Source organism: Saccopteryx bilineata, chromosome 6, assembly GCF_036850765.1.
Source record: "Saccopteryx bilineata isolate mSacBil1 chromosome 6, mSacBil1_pri_phased_curated, whole genome shotgun sequence".
NCBI lineage: Eukaryota > Metazoa > Chordata > Mammalia > Chiroptera > Emballonuridae > Saccopteryx > Saccopteryx bilineata.
Genome location: NC_089495.1, coordinates 176,160,126 through 176,185,929, shown reverse-complemented (window position 1 = coordinate 176,185,929; position 25,804 = coordinate 176,160,126). Strand labels below are relative to the sequence as shown.

At 38.2% G+C, this 25,804-nt stretch overlaps 1 protein-coding gene across 1 annotated transcript in view; it reads left to right on the top strand.

Annotated features, from left to right (window-relative positions):
- Positions 1-16,791: 16,791 nt before the first annotated feature.
- SPTLC3 (serine palmitoyltransferase long chain base subunit 3) overlaps positions 16,792-25,804 on the top strand; it is a 152,187-nt gene continuing 143,174 nt past the window's right edge. The window contains exon 1 of the mRNA XM_066235091.1: positions 16,792-17,340. Within this exon, the coding sequence (XP_066091188.1) occupies positions 17,224-17,340 (117 nt within the window). The 5' untranslated portion in view covers positions 16,792-17,223. The remainder of the gene's footprint in view (positions 17,341-25,804) is intronic.

Sequence of the window (25,804 nt, the reverse complement as noted above, 5' to 3'; positions counted from 1 at the left end):
GAGCCCATATTTCTCATAAAGACACCACAACAAATTTCAAAGTCAGAACAGAGCTACCTAATACACAGACAAAACGAGCAGATAAAGATATATGGCCCAAATGAATCAATAAGAGAAATTCCCAGAAAAAGAATTAAGTGAAATGGAACTAACCAAACTACCAAGCACAGAGCTTTAAAATAATGATTATTAGGATGCTTAGGATCTTAGAACAACAATGGATGGTCACAATGAGAACTTAAGCAAAGAGATAGCAAACATCAAAAAAGCCACTGAAATCATAAAAAAGAACCAATCAGAAATGACAAATACAATATCAGAAATGGATGGTCACAATGAGAACTTAAGCAAAGAGATAGCAAACATCAAAAAAGCCACTGAAATCATAAAAAAGAACTAATCAGAAATGACAAATACAATATCAGAAATGAAAACTGCACTAGAAGGAACAAAGAGCAGGCTGGATGAAGCAGAGAATTGAACCAGAAATTTAAAGAACAAGATAAATATAAGCACAGAAGCAGAACAGCAAAAGGAAAAGAAGCTCAAAAAGACTGAGGAAACTCCAAGAGACCTCTGCAACAACATGAAGAGAAACAAACATCAGCATCATAGGGGTTCCTGAAGAAGAGAATGAACAAGAGATAAAAAAATTGTTTGAAGAAATCATAGCAGAAATTACCCTAAACTGATGAAGCAAAAAGTCACACAAGTTCAAAAGCAGAGAGAGTTCTATTAAAGATGAATCCAACATGGCCTACACCAAGACACAACAATATTAAAAAGCCAAAGTTAAGAGACAAAGAAAGAATACAAAAAGTTGCAAGAGAAAAGCAATTAATTACTTACAGAGGAGCCCCATAAGGATGACATCTGAATCTCAACAGAAACACTTCAGGCCAGAAGGAATGGCAAGAAAAGTTCAAAGTGATGCAAAACAAGAACCTACAACCAAGACTACTTTATCCAGCGAGGCTGTCATTTAAAATTGAAGGAGAAATAAAAAGCTTCCCAGACAAAAAAAAAAAAGACTCAAGGAATTCATTACAACCAAACCATTACTGCATAAAATGTTAAGGCACATACTATAAAAAGAGCAAAGGAAAAAAAATTGAAAGAAAGAGGATTGTAGGTTTAAAGAATAAAATGACAATAAATAAATACATTTCAATAATAACCTTAAATGTAAATGAATTAAATGATCCAAACAAAAGACATAGGGTAGCTGTGTGGATAAGAGAACAGAACCCATACATATGCTGTCTACAAGAGACACACCTTAAAACAAAAGATGCACATAGACTGAAGGTAAAAGAATGAAAAAAAATATTTCATGCAAACAGAAATGAAAAAAAGCTGGGGTAGCAATACTTATATCAAACAAAATAGACTCTAAAACAAAGGCTATAGTAAGAGATAAAGGAGGTCACTACATAATGACAAAGGGAGCTATCCAACAGGAGGATATAACCATTGTAAATATTTATGCACACAATATAGGAGCACCTATACTGTAGACATAAAGGTCGAGATCAAAAGTAGTATGATAATAGTAGGAGATTTTAATATCCCATTAATATCAATAGATAGATTCTCCAGACAGAAAATTAACAAAGAAACAGCAGCCTTAAATGACACACTAGATGAACTGAATTTAATTGATATCTTCAGAACCTTTCACCCCAAAGCAGCAGAATATAAATTTTTTCAAGTGCTCATGGTACAATTTCTAGGATAGACCACATGTTCAGACCAAAAACAACTTTCAATAAATTTAAGAAGATTTAAATCATATCAAACATCTTCTCTGATCACAATGGCATGAAACTAGAAATCAACTACAATAGAAAAACTGAAAAACATTCAAACACTTGGAGGTTAAATAGCATATTATTGAATAATGAATGGGTTAACAATGAGATCAAGGGAAAAATTAAAAAAATTCTTTGAAACAAATGTACATACAACAACCCAAAATCTGTGGGACACAGCTAAAGCAGTCCTAAATCGGATGTTCATAGCATTAAAGGCATACCTTAAGAAGCAATAAAAAGCTCAAGTAAACAACCTAATCTTGCACCTAAAAGAACTAGAAAACGAACAACAAATAAACCCCAGAGGAAGTAGAAGAAAGGAAATAATAGAGATTAGAGTGGAAATAATAACTTTTAGTGATATGCTATATAACATTGTCCTTATAGTTAATAATATGGTACATACATTTAAAAATTTGTTAAGAGAGTAGATCTATTCTTACAACAATGGGGAAAAAAAGTAGGTATGGGCCCTTTTAGGATAACACACTTTTATAACCTAAAACATTGTAATGCTGAATTCCAAAGTCAATTATAGACTTTGGAAATTAAGCCTTATCATTAGTTAAGGACAGTCTTTGTGGGATATTTGGTGAAACAAGAGGTTTATGGTAAAAATTCCCTGAGATCTGAAGCAGTATCTTCTCTTTTTCTGTAATTCAGTCACTTTATAATTCTGCATAATACATAATAGAAATTTGAGCTCTGTGCTTTGGGGGACAAAGAGGTAAAAATCACTTGTTGAAGTTTTCTCATCAGAATATAAATGCTGGAAAAGAAATGTAGGTAAAGAAAAAAATTAACCAAATTTGTGCCCATAGGTAATGATTTCTCTGGAGCATCAACAGTGGCCCATCAGCCCACTTGGTTAGTTGCACCAGGTTCTTGATCAGAAGATCTTTTGGCAAAAGGTACATGTAAAACTCAGGAACATTGCTTGTGATAGACCCTGGGGACTAGACACCCAATTTCTAAGCATTCTAAAAGTGTTTCCTCTGGTCTCTTCATGGCTCTGCCACTATACTTGCTGGATAATTAAGAGCTCTTATCCCACCTGTCCTCACAAAGCAGGTGGCTCCTTAGGACAAGGCTGAAGGGATTCTGCTCTTCAATAAAGTTTGGAGGACATGATCAGGGTTGAAAACTGGGGAACGCCATCAGCTACAACTGGATGGTGGCTCAACTTTCTGCCCTGGCCTGTTATAAATAAACAAAGGAAGGGGAGACAACATTTCACCAACTTAAAGTAAGTCTCATATTTTTATTACAGTAACAATTTTTACAACATAACAGATATAGAAAAAAAAAATCCCTCCATAAATATTTTCCAGTTCTTGTCCAAATGCATTTGAGTTTTATAAAGATATGGATCTAGTATCATGCAGTTTGGCACTTTGTGTTTCTACTAGACATTTCAAGATAAGTATTTTCCCTGTTGTTATGGAGTCTTCCATTTAACAGCTGCTTAATGTTCCATCATTAGTATCTATAAATTAATTAATGATTCATTTATTGTTGAATGTCTGAGTTACTTTGTGGCTTAATAATTACAGATAACTGTAAAAGTATTCAAAATATAAAATCATCTTTTTTAAAGCAGATTTACTTTGAATAAATTACCAAGAACAGAATAGAATAAATGTTTAACAGATCTGGAAACATATTACCAAATTATTTTCCAAAAGTATGGAAAATAATTTATGCAGGCATAAGCAAAGGATTAAATTTCTGAGTAAAATTTAAAGATCTCTAAATAAAAACCCAGCAGTCTTTATTTTTAATGAGTTGATGGGGGTTTGTTTATTTTTACATTTTAAAACTATTCTTTGATATTATAAGCAGTGGTTATCTTTGGGGGAGGCAATGACTAGAAGAGAGAGCTAGTGGGATTCCACATCCCTGGTTGTATTCTGTTTCTTGATTTGGAAACTGATTAGTCAGATGAGTTCAGTTTGTGAAAACCAAGAGAGCAAGGCACTTAGGATTTCAGCATTTTTCTCTAGTATGTTATACATCAGTAAATGTTCAAGAACTGCATTTTGGAGATTTCAAGAAAATGTCTGTCACAGTGCAGAGACATAGGAACAATCTGGAACATTCTGCCAAACACCACTCTAAATTGGAATTGGAAATCTGTATACACTCATATATTTTGCTACAAACCATCAGATGTTTCAAAACACCAAGTCTGTGGATATTAGAAAATAGCTTCAAGTCCCAGATGACCAAACAATCTTTGTTTTCTGAACTGTGACAGCAGTCTAACTTTGGCACACTAAGAAAACCAGATCTATCAGCTTGGAGCTTACTGTCTATAAAAAATGAGCTTTGAGAAACTTACCTCATGAGGATGCACAGAGAGGTGAAATGACTGATCTGAGGCACTCAGCTAACTAACTAATGGCAGAACTACAATCAAACCCAGGTCTCCAGTGTACTGTAACAGGACTTTTCCCACTGTAGCAGGTTGCTTTCTGTCTGAGACAAGCACCAGACAAAGTCACTGTTGAGTCAAGTCCTTCAGCAGACTCCCAGGGGGACTGGTTTCAGTTCTCTGATTCTGTCTTTAGTCCTTTCCCAAGGTGTTCCAGCGCCGCTGCTCTTTTATTACCTCCCAACACATACTTTCACCCTGGAAAAAATATGTACTTTTATGTTCTGCACCTGTCACCTCCTTTACCTGAAAGATCCTCTTGTGTTCAATCGTTTGTGTGTGTGTGTGTGTGTGTATTATCTCATTTAAAACATTCCCCACAAAAATCTTTTTTCCCCCCACCCCCCACTCCTGTTGCCATCACATTCTTGTTCATGTCTCTGAGTCTCATTTTATGTCCCTTCTATGTATGGATTCATGTAGTCCTTAGTTTTTTTTTCTGATTTACTTATTTCACTCCGTATAATGTTATCAAGGTCCATCCATGTTATTGTAAAGGATCTGATGTCATCATTTCTTATGGCTGAGTAGTACTCCATAGTATATATGTACCAAAGCTTTTTAATCCACTCGTCCACTGACGGACACTTGGGTTGTTTCCAGATCTTCGCTATTGTGAACAATGCTGCCACAAACATGGGGGTGCATTTCTCCTTTTCGAGCTGTTCTATGGTGTCCTTGGGGTATATTCCTAAAAGTGGGATAGCTGGATCAAAAGGCAGTTCGATTTTCAGTTTTTATGGAGATTCCCCACAAAAATCTTATAAAGTAGGTTTTACAAATGAATCCATGAGCACACAGATACTAAATGTGCACCCAGTTCTGTTTAATTCCAAAGTCTATATCTGAGCCACTTCTCCCTGTTGCCTCTGCTCCTGTGAGTCTTAGCAGTTACGTGCACATTTGCACAGCCAGAGTCTCCTTTGTCCTTCCTTACAACTCTTTGAGCTAAGCGTTATTATTGCCCTCATTTACAGATGAGTAAACAGAATCTCAGAAAAGTGAAGCGACTACCCAAGTCACATGATGATTATAGCCCCTACCACATAACTTAGTCTGGTTCTATTGTTATCTTTTAGTTAATTACAGTAATACTTATTGAGAATTTACTTGAAGAGTGCTAGACTAGATACTCTGAACATTAAGTAGATTGCTTCCTGTGTTTGCTATATATCTTACATCTAGTTTATAACATCCTAAAGAGAACAGAACTCATCCTGCTTATCAGCTTCCTACACTGCTTTGATCAGCCTGGGGCCAGAATCAGTAAGTATGTATTACTAGACTGATTACCTTAGATCAGTGATTTTCAACCCGTGTTTTGCAAGAATTTTTAAAACATGCCATATCTGACTATTTAGTTAGGGGCACTGGCCTCTTTTCCCTTAGATTGTCAAATTAAAAAAAATGACAACAGCCAACACAGCAATAACAGTCTGGTGTGAATACCTTGTCTTGAACCATAAATACAAGTCAAATAGTAGGGTTGCATCTTACTGGTCACGTTGCATAATGAAGTGGCATCTGATTAGTTAATTCTTGGTACCATAAATCTTTATATACAATTATGGCACCTGCTTTTGTAAAAAGTGACTTTGGAGCAAAAATGCTAATTCTTATTATTTTTTATAAGTCAGTCAAAATTATACCTTTTTTTGTCAGATAGGTAAAAATGATAATTTTTTTTGGTGTGCTGTGGAATTTTGGTAATTAGTTTATGTGTGCCATGAGATGTAAAAGGTTGAAACTCGCTGCCTTCGGATCTTCTCATCTTGGTTGCTAAGATAACCACATGCCAATCAGCTACCATTTTTATCCTGTGGTTGATTCCAGGGTCATTCATCTTCTGGGCATCCTTATTTCCCTTGTTAGAAAAAAAAAGCCATTAAGATTTTTTTAATTTAAACTAGCTCTAGGTAACCAGTGGGAATCCCAAACTCCTCGAAACATAAAAAATCATTTACTGCTTTGCTGTTAGAAATTCTTCCCTAAAATTATAGTAAACATATTAAGTTCCAGGAAAAGAATACAATTAATTTTTAAACATTAATAACTCAAAAATGCTTTGAAATCTTACATAAGAATAAGTGCAATGGCACCAAAAGCACAAGTGAGAAAGAAAAACAGATAAATTAGACTTCATCAAAGTTAAAAACTTTTGTGCTTCAATGGATACCATCAAGAAAGTGAAAAGACAGGGACGTATATTGCAGCATAAGAATATAATCAATACTATTGAAATAACTATGTATAGTGTCAGAGGGGTATCAGATTAATCAGGGTGATCACTTAGTTATATAATGTCCAAACACTGGGTTGTACACCTGAAATGAATATAATATTGTATGTCAGCTTTAATTGAAAAAAACCAACACCCCTCCCCCATACACACAAAAAAGAAAGTAAAGAGACAACTTACAAAACAGGAAAAAATATTGCAAATCATTTATATATAACATAATACTTGAATCTAGAATATCTAAAGAATTCCTAAAACTTAATAATGAAAAGACAGCACAGTTTAAAAATGGCAAAAGAGGCCTGACCTGTGGTGGCACAATGGATAAAGCATCAACCTGGAATTCTCAGGTCACCAGTTCGAAACCCCGGGCTTGCCTGGTCAAGGCACATATGGGAGTTGATGCTTTCTGCTTCTCCCCCTGTTCTCTCTAACTCTTTCTTCCCTCTCTCTCTCTTTCCTCTCTCTATCTAATAAAAAATGAATTAAAAACATAAAAAATGGCAAAAGATTTGAATAAACATTTCTTCAAAGAAGACATAGACATGATCAATTAGCACAAGAAAAGATGTGCGATATTATTAGCCATTAGGGAAATGAAAATCAAAACCACAATAAGATACTACCTCATACCTACTAAAATAGTTACAATAAAAAAACCCAGATGATTGGAAGAATTAATGAGGATATGCAGAAATTGGGACCCTCATTCATTGTTGTTTGCAATGTAAAATGATGCAGGCATTTTGGAAAACAGTCTGGTAGTTTCTACAATGCTAAACAGAAAATTAATATATAGCCCAGAGATTCCTATGCACATACCCCCCCCCAAAATAAAAACTTATTTCCACATAAAAACCTGTACACAAATGTTCATAAAAGCATCATTCATAAGAACCAAAAAGTAGAGACATCAGTTGATGAATCAATAAACAAAATGTGCTGTATCTATACAGTAGATACATTATTCGGCCATAAAAAGAAATGAAATAGTGAAAGAAACCACTAACAAAAGAACATAAAGTGTATGAATCCACTGATAGAAAATGTTCAAAAAATGCACAATGTTAGAACATTGGGGAGGTGTAGAGTATTGGCTCTCTAGCTAGGGGCAAATGGGGAGGGAGAAGGACAGAGGGAAAAACTGGGAGTAAATAAGGAGTAACTGTCAGTGAGTATGTAGTTTCCTCTTAGGGTAATGAAACTCCAAAATTTATTGGGGTAATGACTACACAACTCTGTGAGTATAATGAAAACTATGAATTGTATTCTTTAAAGTAGTGAATTGTGTGGTAAATAAATTATATATAAATAATTTAATTAAAAATAATAAAAATTAGTCTTGGAAACTTCAAAAGCAGAATAAAATATTTGATGGCATACTCCTGCATTCAAAACAGTGAAGGTGTAATTGATATATATCTTCTTTGCAGTCTGTTTGTGTGATTTTTCTTATAAGTCATTATATATGTGTGATTCCCTCATACTCATCATCGTACTAACATGATGAGATCTAAAAACCAACTAATAGGCAATGGGGTGAAGAAAAATGGTCAGGTTCCCAGAACTGGACAAACAGGTTAAATACAGATTTGTCATGTCTCCAGCTAAAGTTTCCTGCACTAGCTTACTCACAGAAAGAAAAACCTGTAGCCATTTGGAAGGGAAGACAATGTGATTAAATGTGTCAAGCAATATCTTAGGGAGATTGAACACATCTAGTTTCTGAGCAACAAACAACCTATATAAAAATCAAAACCCAGTAGCGGGCAACCTTCCCTTCCGTACTTCCATTCAGAGTAGACTGAATCATCATAATGAGTGTGAGTGTGTGTGAGTGTGTGTGTGTGTGTGTCTGGAGGTATGTCTATGTGTGCTCATGTCAGAGGTAAATTCTGGAGGAAAATGAACCTTACTATGATACTAGTGCTAACAATTTTAAGAATCTATAACAATGAATGTTATCCAGCAATAAGAATGAACTAATTATAATTATAGGCAGGCATATGGAAAAATCTCACAATCATCATGTCGAGCAAAAGAAGCCAGACTCACTCTCACACACACAGAAAGTATATTCTACATGATTCTATTGATATAAAGTCAAAAAGAGGCCATGCTAATCCATGCTATTAGAAGTCAGAATGATGGCTATTCTTGAGAAAGTTATGACTGGGGGAAATACAAGCTAGACTCTAGAGTGCTGGTTATGTTCTGCATCTTGTTTGAACAAAGTCCCCTCGTTTTTATTCTTTATCAGGCCTGCACATTAGGTAGCTGGTCCTTCTATACGTCATTTGACAGAGTGGGGCAAAAGTAGGTTTACAGTGCTGGGTATGCGAAACACAGTTTATTCTTGTATTGTCATTTATTATTGTATTATTTTCCATATGAACAACTGTAAATCTACTTTTGCCCAAACCTGTATTTTCTTCTGGAAATTCAAGGAAAAATGTTTACAGCATCTCCACGAAATATCATAAATCATGAGTTCAGAGCAGGGGGAAAAAAATCAATGAAGACAAGCCAGCCTGAATAAGTGTGAATTCTTATAGACATTATAAGTACCCTAGTACTGATGCCATTCAACTTTGAATCTTACCTTTCCCGTGTTGTGCAGAGGGGAGAACAAGAAAAACCATCAAGATGGACTGAATTTTGAACCTGATATAAAACATGATTTTTGTGTGTTTTTTTTAATTTCATAAAGGAGAACAATTCTTTTGATCACCCATTACTAATTGGTTGTGATGTCTCATTCATTTCTTTTCTGAAAAATGCCGCTTAGATTTTTTAATTTTATGGATGTTTTAAAATGTGACATGCCTATGCTTTGCCTTCACAACAAGACTGTTGAATATTAGTCACTTAAATACCATATAGTCCTTGGTGTGAGTGACAACTATTATCCAATCTCCCACAGGCCACCACCCTCTGTAAAGTAGGAATCCTGAAGTTAATTGGCTGACCAGTTTTGATTCCTTACCAAATGTTCCTTTAAATTGAAGCATCCCCAAGATAACAGTTTGCTTTTTCTTAAAATGAGAACTATCGGGTCTTCTAATACTTTTCATTTTAAAGGAGAATTGTGCAGTACTGAGCAATTTTTACTTTAAAATGGTTCAGCATAACACAGGGGAAAGGGTTTGAAGCAAAGTCAAAAATTACTGAAAACTCAGCTATATTGCAGAGTATTCTAATTATCTGGGACCTACAATTAAACAATCATTCTTTGAGCCTCAGTTTTAAATGTTCAAAATGGAAATTTTATTGACTGTTATTGTGGAAATTATTGTGAAGACTAAATAGAATTTGAAAAAAGCCTGAGAAACTATTTAGATTATTGTTGATGGAGCAAGAAGAGGATTAGAGGCCATTTAAATACCAAAGAAACAGCTTATTCTACAAACTAAAAAGCATAGTTTTCAAAAAGTAAAAAGTAACTTTCAGACAAATATAAAGTGAAAAAATCAAAATTTATATTTAACTTATTAATCAATAATATATTGAGACTGGGTCAAAGGAAAATTTGAGAACAGATAAATATAGGCAGATATAGATAGATACATAGAAAAAAGACAGGGTTGCAGAGATCAATTTTCTAATATATAAAACTACTGAAGGGTGTCCATTAAGGCAATGCACTATAATGTTTGAGGTTATCTTTTCAAATTGGCAGAAACCAATTGTATCTCTACCAGTCAAATTTAATTTGCATTTTTAATTGAATTTACTAGGATGACACTGGTTATTAAAACTATACAGGTTTCAGGTGCCCTATTCTACAACACATCTCTGTACACTATATTGTGTGTTCACCCCCCCGTCCAAGTCAAGTCTCTGTCCATCACCATATATCCCTCTTCCACCTCCTCCCTTCCCATCAATCCCCACACTATGGTCTGTGTCCATGAGATTTTATTTCTTTTATCCTTTTTTTTTGCTCAATCCCTCCACCCCCTATCCATAAAGAAGATCATTAGCATTGCTATTAGTTCTCTGCACATTAACTTCTATCCAAACAGAATTGTAAAATAGCAAAGGGCACACACTTATAAAATCAGATGACTCCTGAGATTTCACTAGACTATGTGCTACCCTCCACAGAAAGGCACTTTGCCATTTTTCTTGCCCATTTCCAAGTCTTGGGCAATTGTATCTTACAACATTATCCACAGTATAACTCAGTGTAAGTGTATGTGCATGTGTATGTGTATGTGTAGTTGAATTGCAACAATGTGAAGTGTCTAATCTCATACACATTCATTTCAAATGCTATCATGGGCCAATGCATTTGATTCTTCTTTTGTATTATGTGTTATATGTTGTAAGGATGGAGGTGAGTTACTGTTGTAGAATATTATTCTAATAAATAGTAACTGATAGGCATTGTGAATCTCTTCTGGATTCCTTATACTAGCTGTTAAGTTGCTCTATTCTAATTAAACCAAGAAGGAGTGCAAAATACAAATAACCTTCCCTGGACTTCTATGTTCCACAAATGAAAACCTTAGAGGAAAACAGGAGACACACATGACAGCCCAGGTGTGTGGAAGAGAACTGTTCTCAGGACTAGAAATAGACGCTTCCAGGTTGGGAAGAAGGAAATCAGAAGGGAAATGATAGGAGCAGAAGCTTTCCCACATGGCACAAGGAGAGCAGAGAGAAATCCACTAGCACAGGAAAAGGCAGAAGAGCACATGAAAAGATACTCTGTAGCACACGTCAATGACCAAAGACTTTGTCATCCTCCAAACTCCACAGTAATCTGATTCCATATCAAGTACCCCGTACCTAGGCCACCTGATGGAAAGGAGGAAGTGTTTCTTCAAAATTAAAAAGTTATGTTCTAAATAAGTTATTTATTTGCACAGCTGAATTGTGGGCTTGATGTATGCTATCTTTATGAGTACTGGGTTTAGAGAGGTCCAGCCCTCAGCCAACTCAATGCTTGTTATCTAGAATCTACAATACAGAACTTCTTATTGTTGTTATCAGAAAGGCCCAGCCACAAGCCCCTTGGAAACTTAGAAAATTTTTCCATCCCAAAATACTCGAATCACTTCCGAATTTATATCCAGGGTCATGTCATCCCAGGATAGGATTACCCTACAAGTGTCTGGAGCCAGGGTAGGGTAAGAGAGTGCATCTTGAGTACCTTTTTTATAAAGTGAGAAGAAAGGAGATAGAGAGATAGATTGCCTCGTGCACCCCTACATAGCAGGACCCACTGGACAACCACCGTCTGGGGCCAGTACTCCAATCAACCAAGCTATCCTCAGTGCCTGAGGGAGAGAAAAAGAAGAGAGAAAGGGAGAGAAGCAGATGGCTGCTTTTCCTGTGTGCCCTGACTGGGAATTGAACCCAGGACGATTGCATGCTGAGTCAACACTCTATCCATTGAGCCAACCAGCCAGGACCTTGTGTACTGCTTAGAAGTACCCAGCTCTGTATTTAGAGAATCTGAATTCTAGACTTTTTTTGTTGTTGTTGTATTTTTCTGAAGCTAGAAACGGGGAGAGACAGTCAGATAGACTCCCGCATGCAACCGACTGGGATCCACCCAGCACGCCCACCAGGGGCCACGCTCTGCCCACCAGGGGGCGATGCTCTGCCCCTCCGGGGCATTGCTGTGCCACGACCAGAGCCACTCTAACGCCTGGGGCAGAGGCCAAGGAGCTATCCCCAGCGCCCGGGCCATCTTTGCTCCAGTGGAGCCTCGGCTGCCGGAGGGGAAGAGAGAGACAGAGAGGAAGGAGGGGGTGGGGGGTGGAGAAGCAAATGGGCACTTCTCCTATGTGCCCTGGCCGGGAATTGAACCCGGGTCCCCCGCACACCAGGCCGACGCTCTACCACTGAGCCAACCGGTCAGGGCTAGACTTTTTTTTTTTTTTTTTTTTTGTAGATGTTTAGTTTCATAGGCAAAGAGTTATGACATCTGTAGGGAGGATGTAAACCTGTTTTTTGCTCAGGGGCATTCTGAAGGTAGCTGCCATTACAAGAAATTGCATGAACACTACTATCTGGAAGAAAAGCAAAAAAATATTCCATTGTTGCTGACCTTGGGATAGAGTCATTGATAACATGTGTTTCTAACTTAAAATAACATTGACATTCCATTAGGCCATGTTTTGAAAGAAAGAAAGAAAGAAAAAAAAAAACCCTGACATCTGACATAATGTTGGTATCTGGCCTTCTATGTTATTGTGTTTACAATCTATTGATAAGAAAGATTTTGTGCCATATTATATCTACACTGAAAATTTTCCAGTCAAAATGTTTTAGAAAATTTAAATACTTCCCTGTAAAGTAATCCCAGACTATCAAACCCTATTAGATATTAAGATGTCATTAGATCTTTGCCTCTATTTAACAGATGACAGCATTTTAAAGAATCAGAAAGGCAAAGTAAACTATTTTTATTTGTGTTTTGGCCTATTCAGTGAAACTTCCCAAGTTCTAACAGTTTCTGTTGTCTTCTTGATCTGGGACAACAGCTGCAGGGAAGATATGTATTACAGAAAGGGGACTTGCTCTGGACACAGAAAGCCTAGCATTTGGGACCTACTTCTGCCACATATTCTTGAAGCTTCAAAAAGGTCACTAAACTTGTTGGAACTTTAGTTTTTGTGTCATCATTACCCTCCATTATATTAGTAAAGATTGATTCACTAAATATACATAGATTTCTAGTTACTGTACAATTCTAACCATTGATTCTGCTCATTTCCTCCCCTTTCTGTCAACTTTCCTTTCTTCAAATGGTTCCCAGCGCTTTTTCAAACACATTACCAGGCCTCTAAACTTTCTTTTCTTGCCTACCCCTAGAAACTGGTATGTGGACAAAAATGTTCCTTCAGGGAATACAACAAGGTCATTGTTAACTAATTTTATCTTTGTCCTTAATACACTGAAGGACAGGCTTATATTTACCTTCAATACTGAGAGATCTTGAGTGGAAGACATTCAGCGGCTGCTAACTCTTACTTTTATTGAGGGTCAAGACTCTCTGTGTCTTGTCATTGTTGTAGTGAAGGGCTTGGCAAATAACCTTCTATACAATAGTTATACAAGCATTTATTGAGTTTACTGGTTGATCTGAAATACATTTAGTTATTCAGAGACACTAAACCAGTGGTTGTCAACCTGGTCTCTACGCCCACTAGGGGGTGTTCCAGCTTTCATGGTGAGCAGTAGCGGAGCAACCAAAGTATAAATAAAAAGATAGATTTAACCATAGTAAGTTGTTTTATAAAGATTTATTCTGCCAAACTTAGTGAAAATCTGACATAAAGTACTTGGTAAGTAATTATTATTATATGCTTTAACTTGCTGTAACTCTGCTTTATAAATTTTATAAAGTAAAGTTGTTTCCCTACTTTATAAATCACCATTATTGTGGAACCAGTGGGTGGTTAGAAAATTTTACTACTAACAGAGATACAAAAGTAGGCGGTAGGTATAAAAAGGTTGACTATCCCTGCACTAAATCACACTCACTATTAAGTCTATGTTTTACTGTTGATTAATGTCTTAGCCTGTACAGGTCAATATAACAAAATACCATTAACTGAATAGCTCATAAACAACAGAATTTATTCATCACAGTTCTGAAAGTTGAGAAGTCCAAAGTCAAGGAACCAGAAGATATGGTGTCTCGTGAGGACCTGCTTCCTCAAGGGGCATCTTTTTGCTATAACCTTACATGGCTGATGAGGACAAGAGAGCTTCTTGGACATCTTTTTATAAGCACACTATTCCCATCATGAGGACTCCATCTTCATGACTTAATTACCTTCCAACAACCCCACCTCCTAATATTATCGCCTTGGGAGTTAGGATTTCAGCATATGAATTTTGATGGGGACATAAACATCCAGACTATAAGCAATCAGCATTCTTACACTCAAAATTACCACTCACTTAAACAGGCTTTCACCCTTATTTTCACTGGCAGTGATATGAAACAATGAGCCATCAATGACTATGCATATATATCCTCAGTACTTGAGGCTGAACGGGTGGTGTCTTCAGATGGCTCTGGGCACACAGCAAGCCACATAATCCAGCGTGTCAAGTAGAAAAGTTTCAAGAGTAAGAATATGTGTGATTCCCTAATCTTGGCAAATTGGGATATAAAAAAGTAAAGCAAATTTCAGTTGTTTTGAGATTTCTTTTATATATGGTATTTGTCCCCTTGTAAAAAGAAAATAAATAAAAAGAAGAAGAAGAGAAAACAAGAAAATAGGTGAACAAGAAAAACTCAAGGCCCTGGCTGGTTGGCTCAGTGGTAGAGCATCGGCCTGGTGTGCGGAAGTCCCGGGTTTGATTCCCAGCCGGGGCACACAGGAGAGGTGCCCATCTGCTTCTCCACCCCTCCCCCTCTTCTTCCTCTCTGTCTCTCTCTTCCCATCCTGCAGCCAAGGCTCCATTGGAGCAAAGTTGGCCCGGGCGCTGGGGATGGCTCCTTGGCCTCTGCCTCAGGTGCTAGAGTGGCTCTGGTTGCAACAGAGCAACACCCCAGATGGGCAGAGCATCGCCCCCTGGTGGGCATGCCGGGTGGATCCTGGTCGGGCGCATGCGGGAGTCTGTCTGACTGCCTCCCAGTTTCCAGCTTCAGAAAAGTACAAAAAAAAAAAAAAAGAAAGAAAAGAAAAACTCAAGAGAGGGAGAGAGGGAAGAGAAAAAGAAAGTAGAAAAGTTAAGAAGGAGAAATAGAAATACTATAGTTCATGTTCAGAATTGAGTTTCATCTCCAAATCTCATTTTAGAAATAATTTAACAGGTCAATAGAGCTCCATCAAAATAACAAGTGTCTTTAACTTGTCTTTCTAAGCTGATGCAGTCAGGCCAACAGTCATCAGTGCCTGCTCCCTCCTACCTTTCCATCTCTCCTTTGCTCAAGTCTAGAGGGAAATAAGCCAACAACACAAGTTTAGCTCCCTCCCGGTGTAATGACCATGGACAAGAGACCAATAAAACACTAATGCTGCCCTAATGGCCATGGTTAGGTGGGATACTATAAAAATTCTGAACGTGAGATACAAAAGACACTAAGTTGGTATTAACTCCATCTCATTATTTGACCCAAGATCTTATTTCTTCAACTCTGCAGGGGATAAAAAAATAAAAATAAAATAAAAAAAAGACAATGCCTCATATGCAAATTATGTTAAGAAAAGTTAAGAACCAGGAAACCAGGTTTTGACCCAAAAAAGCCACGCCTGTCTTTATATTTTTGTTTTTCCTTTGTTTGTTTGGTTTTTGTCCACTGCCCAATAAATGCCTTGTGTTAAAGAAGCCTTGATTCAGGAGAACAATGGAAGTGGGCTTGGAAGGACTCACCAGGTTTTAACTGATTGACACTCTAACACACCATATCATTACCAGGCCATTCAATAGTGATAGGAGAAAACATGCTTCCGGTGATGGTGCATTGAGAGTTTAAGAGTTAATCAGTAAACTAGAGGTGTTTGGGATGGGAGGCTGCAGTCACGATCTGCCTCACAGCATCCGGGTCAGTAACAAAGCCATATCAGTGTCTTATTTTTCTACTATTTCATCAGGCATTAGCCCACAAAAATGTTTTATTGTTGTTGTTTAATTTTTTTTTAATTTTTATTAGTTGATTTTAGCAAGAGAGGAAGAGAGAGACACACACAGAGAGAGACAGGAAAGTTGATCTGTTCCTGTATGTGCTCTGACCAGGGATTGAATCAGCAACCTCTGTGCCTTAAAACAATGCTCTAACCAACTGAGCTATCCAGCTAGAGCCCCACAAAAATGTTTTATCTCATTCTATAGGTAGAGAAAGTGAGGCATAAAGAGAAAAAAAAAGGCTTTTCCAAGGTCACATGCTAAAGGTAATGCAGTCAAGTTAAGAAACCAAATATTCTGTCTCCTAGAATTCTTAATGAGTTAGTACTGCTCATTTTATAATTAGTTTTAACATTAGGTTAAACATTAGGTGGGTTCTGAATGTTCTTTTTTGTTGTTGTTGCCATTTTTGTATTATGGTAAAATATGCATTTACCATTTTAACTATTTTAAAGTGTACAGTTAAGGGTGTTAAGTACATTCACATTATTACACAACCATTACCACCCTCTATTGCCAAAGGATTTTTGTCTGCTCCAGTTAAAACTCTGTCCATTAAACAGTAACTTCCTATTCTCTCCTTCCTCCAGCTTCTGGCAATCACTTTTAAATGTTTTTCGCAAGAAAAAAAAATAGTGACTTTGACCCTGATATACAACCAAAAAAAAAAAAAAAAAAGTAACTAGATGCAGGAGGGAAAGGTGAAGGACAGATGGAACTTCGTTTATGTGTAGAAGACTCCATGTGGGTGTGCTGCTGTGTGTGTATGTGTGTGTGTCTTTAAAAGAGTTTCCTCCTCCCAGCCCGCCCTCTCAGAGTTTGCCACTGGGTTTTACAGTCTCCTGATTTCCTCAGTCCACAAGAGGAGCCAACATGGGCAATCTCCTTCCTAGTTCCAGGAGCTAGTTTGTTGCCGGGAAGTTACATTCTGAGTTGAGAGGTGGAAGCGTAACTGTTTGTTTCATTTCAAAGATCTGCCCAAAAGACACTGTTGCTCTTCTTCTGGAAAAGCCTGATTGGTAGGATTCCGCCAAGGGCTCAGCCCCGAATGCTTTATGCCATCCCCTCACCAACTTCAAAACTGAAGCTTGCAAAGAACCATCAGAGGAAGACCTACTGGGTTCCATCATTTCACACAAATGGCCAATTCTGGAGGTGGTGCTGTCTGCAATGGGAATCTTCACAATCACAAGAAACAGAGCGACAGCTCACAGAATGGAAACTGCACAAAGAATGGGATAGTGAAAGAAGCCCAGGTAAGAGGCAACCCCTTCCTGACTCTGAATGACTGGAGCATTTTAGTAGGTCTTTATAAAGCTGTTTGAAGCTGCCCTAACTGAAAGTACTTCTTATGAAGTGTTATGTGTTTTGACTCTTCACTCCAGCTCATTTCAAATTCTTGGCTGCCGAAATGGTTAGGTGTGGATTAAGGAGAGAATTTCTTCTCTATATAAGAGAGTAAATACCAAATCTCAAGAGCCTTTTAAACCCTGAGAACACAAACATACTTAGGAGACTTTAATTTTCTCTCTAGTGTTTCAGGGGCAAACTTGTGAAGGCTTAAACCTTTCAGCTAAGATTCAATCCATCAAGAAATCGTGACAGGCTGCATCCATCATGCTTCATTAGAAAATGAGGAAGTGGAAATGAAGTGAAAGTCGCTGAGATTATGTGGTATGGGTGGCATTTTTCCTCGTACACAAGAAATGCCTGTCTGGGTGAAAGATGAATTATTTGGGGTGTTTAGTGGAGCATTGTCATAGCTTCGTTTGATCTGGGACATCAAAAGCTTGACATCACAGCATTCCTTTGGAAGACACTTTAGAAAGTGTGGCTTATTGTTACATTCTGCATGCAGGAACCAAACAGACTTTTAATTGTTTTCCATTTGATACTTTTTTTTTTCCTTGGCTCCTGCTGAGACAGAATGTTTGATGGGGCTATACTGAAGAAGAAGAGGAACTCTAGAAATACTGTCAGCTTATTCAAAGAGGGAGCTGGGTTCTCTGAGGCGCTTGTTCAAAGGCAATTCCCCACTTTCCACATGATGCGCGGGCTCACTGTCCGGAGTAGCAGGAATGAGTTCACCTGCTTCAGAAGCAAATTAGCATAGCCAAACAGGTAGCTTCACTGTTGGGAAATAAGGGGCTGGGCAGGGCACCTGCACAGTCCTCCATCGCTTATCCATCCCAAAAGAACTAGCATCCACCCAGAGGAGAGGTCACAGGACAGGTTGGGTTCTCAGGAAGCCAATCCACCACACGGCACATTAAATCTGTGTGTCCAGTTGGAAGAGGCAAAGGGGCGGCGGGGAGAGGAGGGCTCTGCAGTGTGAGCTGCATGTGAATAGGTTGTGGTCCTCTCTTAAAAAAAGGCAGGACCCTAGCCTTAGAAGGATTTACTGAAAAGCTCAGGCCCAGCCTCTCTCAACTAAGTATCTGAAACCTAGTGCAATGTCATGAGAAGACATACATCTCACACGATTTGCATGAGGCCAATCATAAAAAGATGGACTATTGGTCACTGTGTCAATTCAGACTGGTGTCACCCAAGATGCTCCTTGTCTCTGAAATGGCTGTGACACTGGAAACTTGCCAATTCACCTTCTTTTTTTTTTTTTTACAGAGACAGAGAGAGAGAGTCAGAGAGAAAGATAGGGACAGACAGACAGGAACGGAGAGATGAGAAGCATCAATCATTAGTTTTTTGTTGCGCATTGCGACATCTTATTCATTGATTGCTTTCTCATATGTGCCTTGACCACGGGCCTTCAGCAAACTGAGTAACCCCTTGCTTGAGCCAGTGACCTTGGGTCCAAGCTGGTGAGCTTTTTGCTCAAACCAGATGAGCCCGCGCACAAGCCGGCGACCTTGGGGTCTCAAACCTGGGTCCTCAGCATCGCAGTCCGACGCCCTATCCACTGCGCCACCGCCTGGTCAGGCCCAATTCACCTTCTGAACTATCCTGATCCCAAAGGCTTTCACTAGGACAGAGGTACCTTCAAAGCCATTCTTCTTTCTCCTTACTTACCTTGATTTCATAACCACTTTCTGGTGTCTGAGGTTAGAAACTTAGCTAGATGGTAACAACCATTCCTAAGTAAGGGCAAAAGCCAGCATCCAGGGGTTCGTTACTAAACCCTCCTACCAGACTGTAAATAGTCGTGGACTTTGAGGCTTTCCTGAGAGCAGTAGAAGTATCAGGGCTGCTGTTACCTTTTCCAACACCTCTTTCTGAAGGGCCATCCAGAACCTGTTGGCTCAGGTCAATCTAGATGTGACTAAGTTGGAGCTGGCAACCACTGAGAGCCTTGATTATTGCTTAAAAGATATTTTCTAGTAAGAATGAAACCCGCTGAGATTTTAATGTAGTATAGAGCAGACTAGGGCTTGCTTTTCTCACCATGGTGTGGATGAAATCATCTTTGTTATCATCATCTTCAGTTACTAGTTCTAGTCCATTTCACCTCAAGGCCCTTGAACAAACTGGGTCGTGACCAAAAACCTTGATGGTTGTTAGCAAGCAATCCATAAAGGCTCTGGATGTCCTGGGCCAGTCGTCTCCCAAGTGCATCTGCCATGCCTAGGGTCCTATGACGCAGCTTCGGAAACCCTTCCAGCTCCTCTAATGATCCCCTAACTCTTCTCTTCCTGCTTTTTGAAACCACGTTGCAATATATTGGTCTCTGCTATCTACTGGGGGACCCTGTAAGATTCTGTTGACATAGGTTCTCTGGAATAAAAAACAATTTGAAAAGCACCATTAGGTAGTCTCTCAGGACCCCTCCTCTTCTTTGTTCTAATGAAGCCTGGCTTCCACACCAGAGCTCTGGAGGCTGGGCTCACTTCCCCAACCTCGCAACTGGCAAGGGAGCCAGACTTTTCCCATTCTGGAAACTTTCTAGAGTTATTTTCTGGATCTTTTATTATTATTAGTGTTAAGTGAGAGGTGAGGAGGAAGAAGAGAGACAGACTCCTGCATGTGTCTTGACCAGGATCCACCTGGCAAGCCCCCTATGGGGGGATGCTCTGCCCATCTGGGGCTGTAGCTCCATTGCCTGGCAACTGAGCTATATTAGTGCCTGAGGCGAAGCCATGGAGCCATTCTCAGTACCCTGGACCAACTTGCTCGAATTAGCCATGGCTGCAGGAAGAGCGGAAGAGAGAGAGAGAGAGAGAGAGAGAGAGAGAGAGAGAGAGAAAAGAGGGAAGGGGAGGAGTGGAGAAGCAGATGTTTGCTTCTCCTGTGTGCCCTGACCGGGGATCGAACCTGGGACTTCCACATGCCAAGCAGACACTCTATTGCTGAGTCAACCTGCGAGGGCCTGGATTTTTTGTTAACTTGACTGTATTGCCTGTTTTTCTTTTCTTTTTTTTCTTCAAACCTCATACAACCTGAGGATGCACTGATTATTGGTTTTCATCACTGATAAAGTCCGTTTCTTTGTTCACTTCTAATATGTTATTTTATCTCTTAGTTCTGATGGATGGAGCTATTGTCCTAGAGGATTTGTTCTCCCTCCTCATTAGCATATCCATGTAACAGAGAAAAGGGCCTTTCATATCTTTATTCCAAACCTGATATTTCCAATAATTTCTTATTCATTACCTTAATCTCTATATAATTAACTTGGAATTACTATTCACATAATTGCTCTCTCACCCCTCCCTACTCAGTATTTTGAACATGGTCATAAATTTTATTAGGGAAGTGTGCCTTTGTTGCTTAATACTTCATTTCCCCAGAGGTATCATTTCATGGAATGGAGTCTGCATTTTTTTCTATTAAATTGATCTTATAAGATAAAAGAAAACTGTTAAAATTTTTCCTAATTATTTCCTTTCCTAGCAAACAGAAATGTCCAGGGTTAAAATTATTCTATTTCAGTGAGTTCTTGACCCTTAATGTTATAACATGACAAAGTGTTGTGCAGTAAGCACTAAAGAGGTAGTTGTTTATTCTATTGTTTATTCATTCACACACCAATGTTTTTAAGAATCTATTATCCTTGGGACATATAAAGATATATTATACAGTTTATAATTTACCTATTAGGAGAAAGTTTATAATCACTGAAGCTGACCTTCCTGTTCTCCACACCTATCTATGTCCTCTTGAGACCCACAATATCTTGGTACATCTGCTTGTCTGTTATGATGTAAACTTCTAGAAAGTAAGAACCATGACTGATAGTTCAAATGCACATAGTGGTGACTGCCTGACAAGCCCCTGTAGATACTAGTGTCTGCGGGGCTCATCTAGGCTGCACATTGATTGAAACAGAAGTCAAGAATTTTATCATGCCCTGGTTGATTGGCTCAGTGGGAGAACATTAGCCTGGCATGTGGAAGTCCTGGGTTCTATTCCCTGTCAGGGCACACCATAGAAGCACCCATCTGTTTCTCCACCCCTCCCCATCTCCTTTCTCTCTATCTTTCTCTTTGCCTCCTGCAGCCAAGGCTCCATTGGAGCAAAGTTGACCTGGATGCTGAGGACGGCTCCATGGCCTCCGCCTCAGGCACTAGAATGGCTCCTGTTGCAATGGAGCAATAGCCCAGATGGGCAGAGCACCTCCTCCTAGTTGTCTTGCCCAGTGGATCCTCGTTGGGCGCATGCGGGAGTCTCTCTGCCCCCTCACTTCTTACTTTAGAAACCCCCCCCAAAGAATTTCATTAGCTATTAGAACTCATGAACCAAAAGCTTTGGAGATCCTTTCAACTACTCTGAATTGTATTCTCATTCTCATCTTCCAGTAACTCTCTAGTGCCTTTTGATTTTTTGGTTCTCATTTCCCCAGAGAAAAAAATCCCCAATATGACAAGTCTTCTCTGTGATCTCCCTGACAAGCCCCCCTTTTTTATGCAATCATCATTGTAGAGCTTTCTTGAGTCTCAAGGTAAAAATATTCTATCCCCATTTATGCACAGCTCCCAAGTGTGAAAGACAGGTAAACCAGTAATTATAGTATGTAATGGAAAGGTCTATTATAGCCATTACAGGTATCTATTGCTATGTAACGCCATCACAAAACTCAATAACTTAAAACAACCACTGTATTGTTCATGATTTCTGGGGGCCAGCGACTTGGGCAGGGCTTGCTTGTCTCTCCTCCGTGTGTTGGATGATGTGTATTCCAGAAGGACCTCCTCACATGTCTGAGACCTTGGTGCTGGCTATTTTCCAGGGCACCCTGTGTCTCTTTCCCAAGGACACCATCTCCGTAAGGTATCTCATTATCTGCAGAGTTATCTAAGCTTCTTTACACAAAGGCTGTTTTCTAAGAGAGTGTAAGTGGAAACTGAAAATCCTCCTAAGGTTTAGGCCCAGTTCTGCCACATTCTGTCATCAAGGCCAGTCACAAAACCAGCCCAGATGCAAGGAAGGGTAGGGCAAAAAAGATTCCCCTTCATAATGGGAAGATCTACAAAGCCACATTGCAAAAGTTTGTGAGGGATTGGCGAGATTACTGTGACCATTTTGGGGAATAGTGGATCACAACAGAGATATGTAGACCATGTTTGGGAGCATAGAGGAAGGGGCATCTGACTTAGGTTAGGAAGGCAAAGGTCAGTCTAGACAGAATGACATTCGACTCAAGTCTTAAAAGAAAAATAACCAAGCACACCATCATGGAAAGGGAAAGTTCTTAGAAAGATAGAAAACCTCAGAATATGATGTGCTTGGGCCTTTGAGGTGGGTTGAGACTAAGTTAAGGATGCTTAATGAAGAGAAGCAGGCAATGAGGTTGTAAAAGTACATGGGATAAGCCCGTAAAAATAACTTTGTCTTATTTTACACTCCCCAAGAAACAACCCAGAGATAAGGATTTGAGTGCAACAAAAGCATCTGGAAATTAAACCCAGAAATTAGGGAAATGGTGAAGTGAGACACAGAAGAAAAGGAAGCCAATACATTCATGAATAGGTTACCACCGTGGGAAATTGGGGCTCAGGCTTTCCTGACGTATGGATGATGATATAGAACATGTCTTAAAGTTTCTCAATGAAGGCACAAGTAAAAGAGATACATACCAACTGACGACTGTCCAATACCAGTTGAGGGATATTCCCAAGGACATTAACCACATAGCACTTTTGTCCTACTAACATATGACTAGAGAAAGCCCTCAAATCGATCTTTCAGGATGAGAGTATCAGAGTTCAAGGTGATCTGGATGTGGCACCATGGGTCTCTGCCTTAATATATATTCATAAAGGATGGATGTTTGAGAAGAGAACTGGCACAATCAGAAGTGGCTTTTTCAGTCTGTGTGGGTTTTATCTCTGGTGATTTTAGAACATGGCTTATGGATTATCTATGGCCCAATGGGCTAATCATTGTGGAAGACTGGTTTATGTTATTAAGCAATGTAAATAGAGCCTACCTACTGTGTGTGGCAATGGAGAAAACATGAGGGACATGTCAAGGCTGTATAGCATTACCATGATTTGCTCCCTTTACACTCAAGCAAAGTGAAAGAACAGAAATCTTGAAGAAAAATTTAGTTGTTTTATTTACATTAAAAAAATCTAAAATTCTATATGGCAAAAGATGTTATAAAGAATGATGAAGAAATCAATTGGAAAGTGTAATTGAAGTAAAAACCCCATGTGCAATAGCATCAGAAACATAAAACATCTGGGAATAGATGTAAGAAGTAAAGTTAAAATGAACTTGAAGACTCTGAAAATGCTACTGAGGGACATGAAAGAAACGGGAATAGGTGAAAAAACATACTATACTCATGAACAGGAGATTCAAGATGAAAAATATGTTAATCTTGCTTAAATTAATCTACTAATTCATGTGAATTCAATAAATAAAACAACATAATTGCTATGAACCAGACAAATATTGTTAAAATTTATTGAAAAAACTAAGAAGTTAAACAGAAAACTTATGAAAAAGAGTAATAATAAGGGGTGACTAACCCTGCCAACTAATAAATCATGTATGCAGCACAAGATTTAGAGCAGGCATGTACCAGCACATAGATAGATACTTATTATATTTAAGTGTTTATTTAAATTAACTTTAAAAGCGCTCAAAATATAAATTTTAAAGTAATATAAGCATGAGAAAAGTTTTTATAACTATGATATAATAATACCCTGAAGCCATAAAAGAAGAGGTAAAAAATTTGACTACATAAAAATCAAACAGTTTTTCCTTCATGATAAAACAAGGGAAGCAGGAGCTTGAATCTGGCACCTTAGACCACTCGGCCATCCTGACAAGGACTTATGATAAAACAAAACAAGCTAAAGTAACACCATAAAATACTCAAAGGGCAAATTACAGATCAGGAAGTATTTGCAATACCTATTACAAAATGCAACTTCTTAATATAGAAAAAAACTTTTAGAAATTAACACAGAAAACACTCAAACAACAAAGAGAAAATAATGGGCAAAACATGTGAAGGAAGTAGAAATTAAAATAGAAAAAGTGACAAAAAAATTTTTTAAAGGAAAAAAAAGGGAAGGGAAGTAATGAAAAGAAAGAATAAGCTAAAATCATCTTCCATGAGAAGATAAAAAAAAGTACATTTTCTTAGGTTGTGTCTATAAAGCATGAAATTAAGTTGAAAGTTAGACTCATTCAGTTCTTTTGATCAGCTCTGTAATAATATTGAGTAAATAGCACTGTTGGTAGCTGCTTTGTGCCAAGTCACTTTGCCGCAATTTGCTATCATAACAATACTGCAAACTGAGTACCATGTATTAGCCATGTCTGTATAGATGAGGAAATTGGGACTCTGAGAACATAACTTCTCCAAGATCACCCAGCTCTAAAAAAACTGGAACATAAACTCTAAATAATTTAGCTTCGCCCAGCTTTTTTTTTTTTTGTACCAGGACCCCATGATATTATCCACTTCTTACTTTTAGACCTAAAAATCCTTATTTTAAGAACTGAAAATTCTAGTTGAAAAAGGTATCAGTAGCACATCAGAAAAGCAAGGAGATTATACTTTCATTGTGACCATAAATATTCAAGAATATCATGTTCTCCTTCCTAATACATTGGCCTATAGTTAAAAACCTTGGGAAGTAACCAAGAAAATAATAATTATGTATTGCATAATCCCTGACATGCATCGAATTCTTTCTAAGTGCCAGGCATTCTAACTGCTTTGCATTTATCATCTCCCAACATTCCTGCAAGGTAGATATTATTACTATCAGGCCCATTTTAGAGCTGAGGAAACAAAGCTTTAGCATGTTAATCAAAGTCATCAGCTCAAAAGCATCAAAACCAGTTTTGGAACCCGGTTTTTCCAATTTTAAAACCCAAGTTATTTGTTAGTCCATGCTACCTGTCTAAACACAGATGTTAGTAGAAGTGAGTTTTATGCCTGCTTCCACGGGGAAGGGGCAAGGTAAACACAGCCTTAAAGGGCAGAGTCATTGAGAATTAAAGTTTCATGGGTTGTTTTGCTTGCTTGCTTAACTGTTGTTAATGGAAACTTCACATTATTGCAAATGACACCCAACTGTCACATACCAGACCCTTCAATATACAGCATTATCCATTCACAGACACACTGCATCAGTGTACTGGTCACCACCATTTCTTCATTTAAACAACTCTGAGTTAAATAAACCAACTATATGTAACTCTGAGTCATATGGATTTATACTGAGTCCCAGATGGAGCTCTACAGATAATCTGCCTTTCAAAAACTTTCTTCAAGAGTACATGGTAGTACTCCTAAAT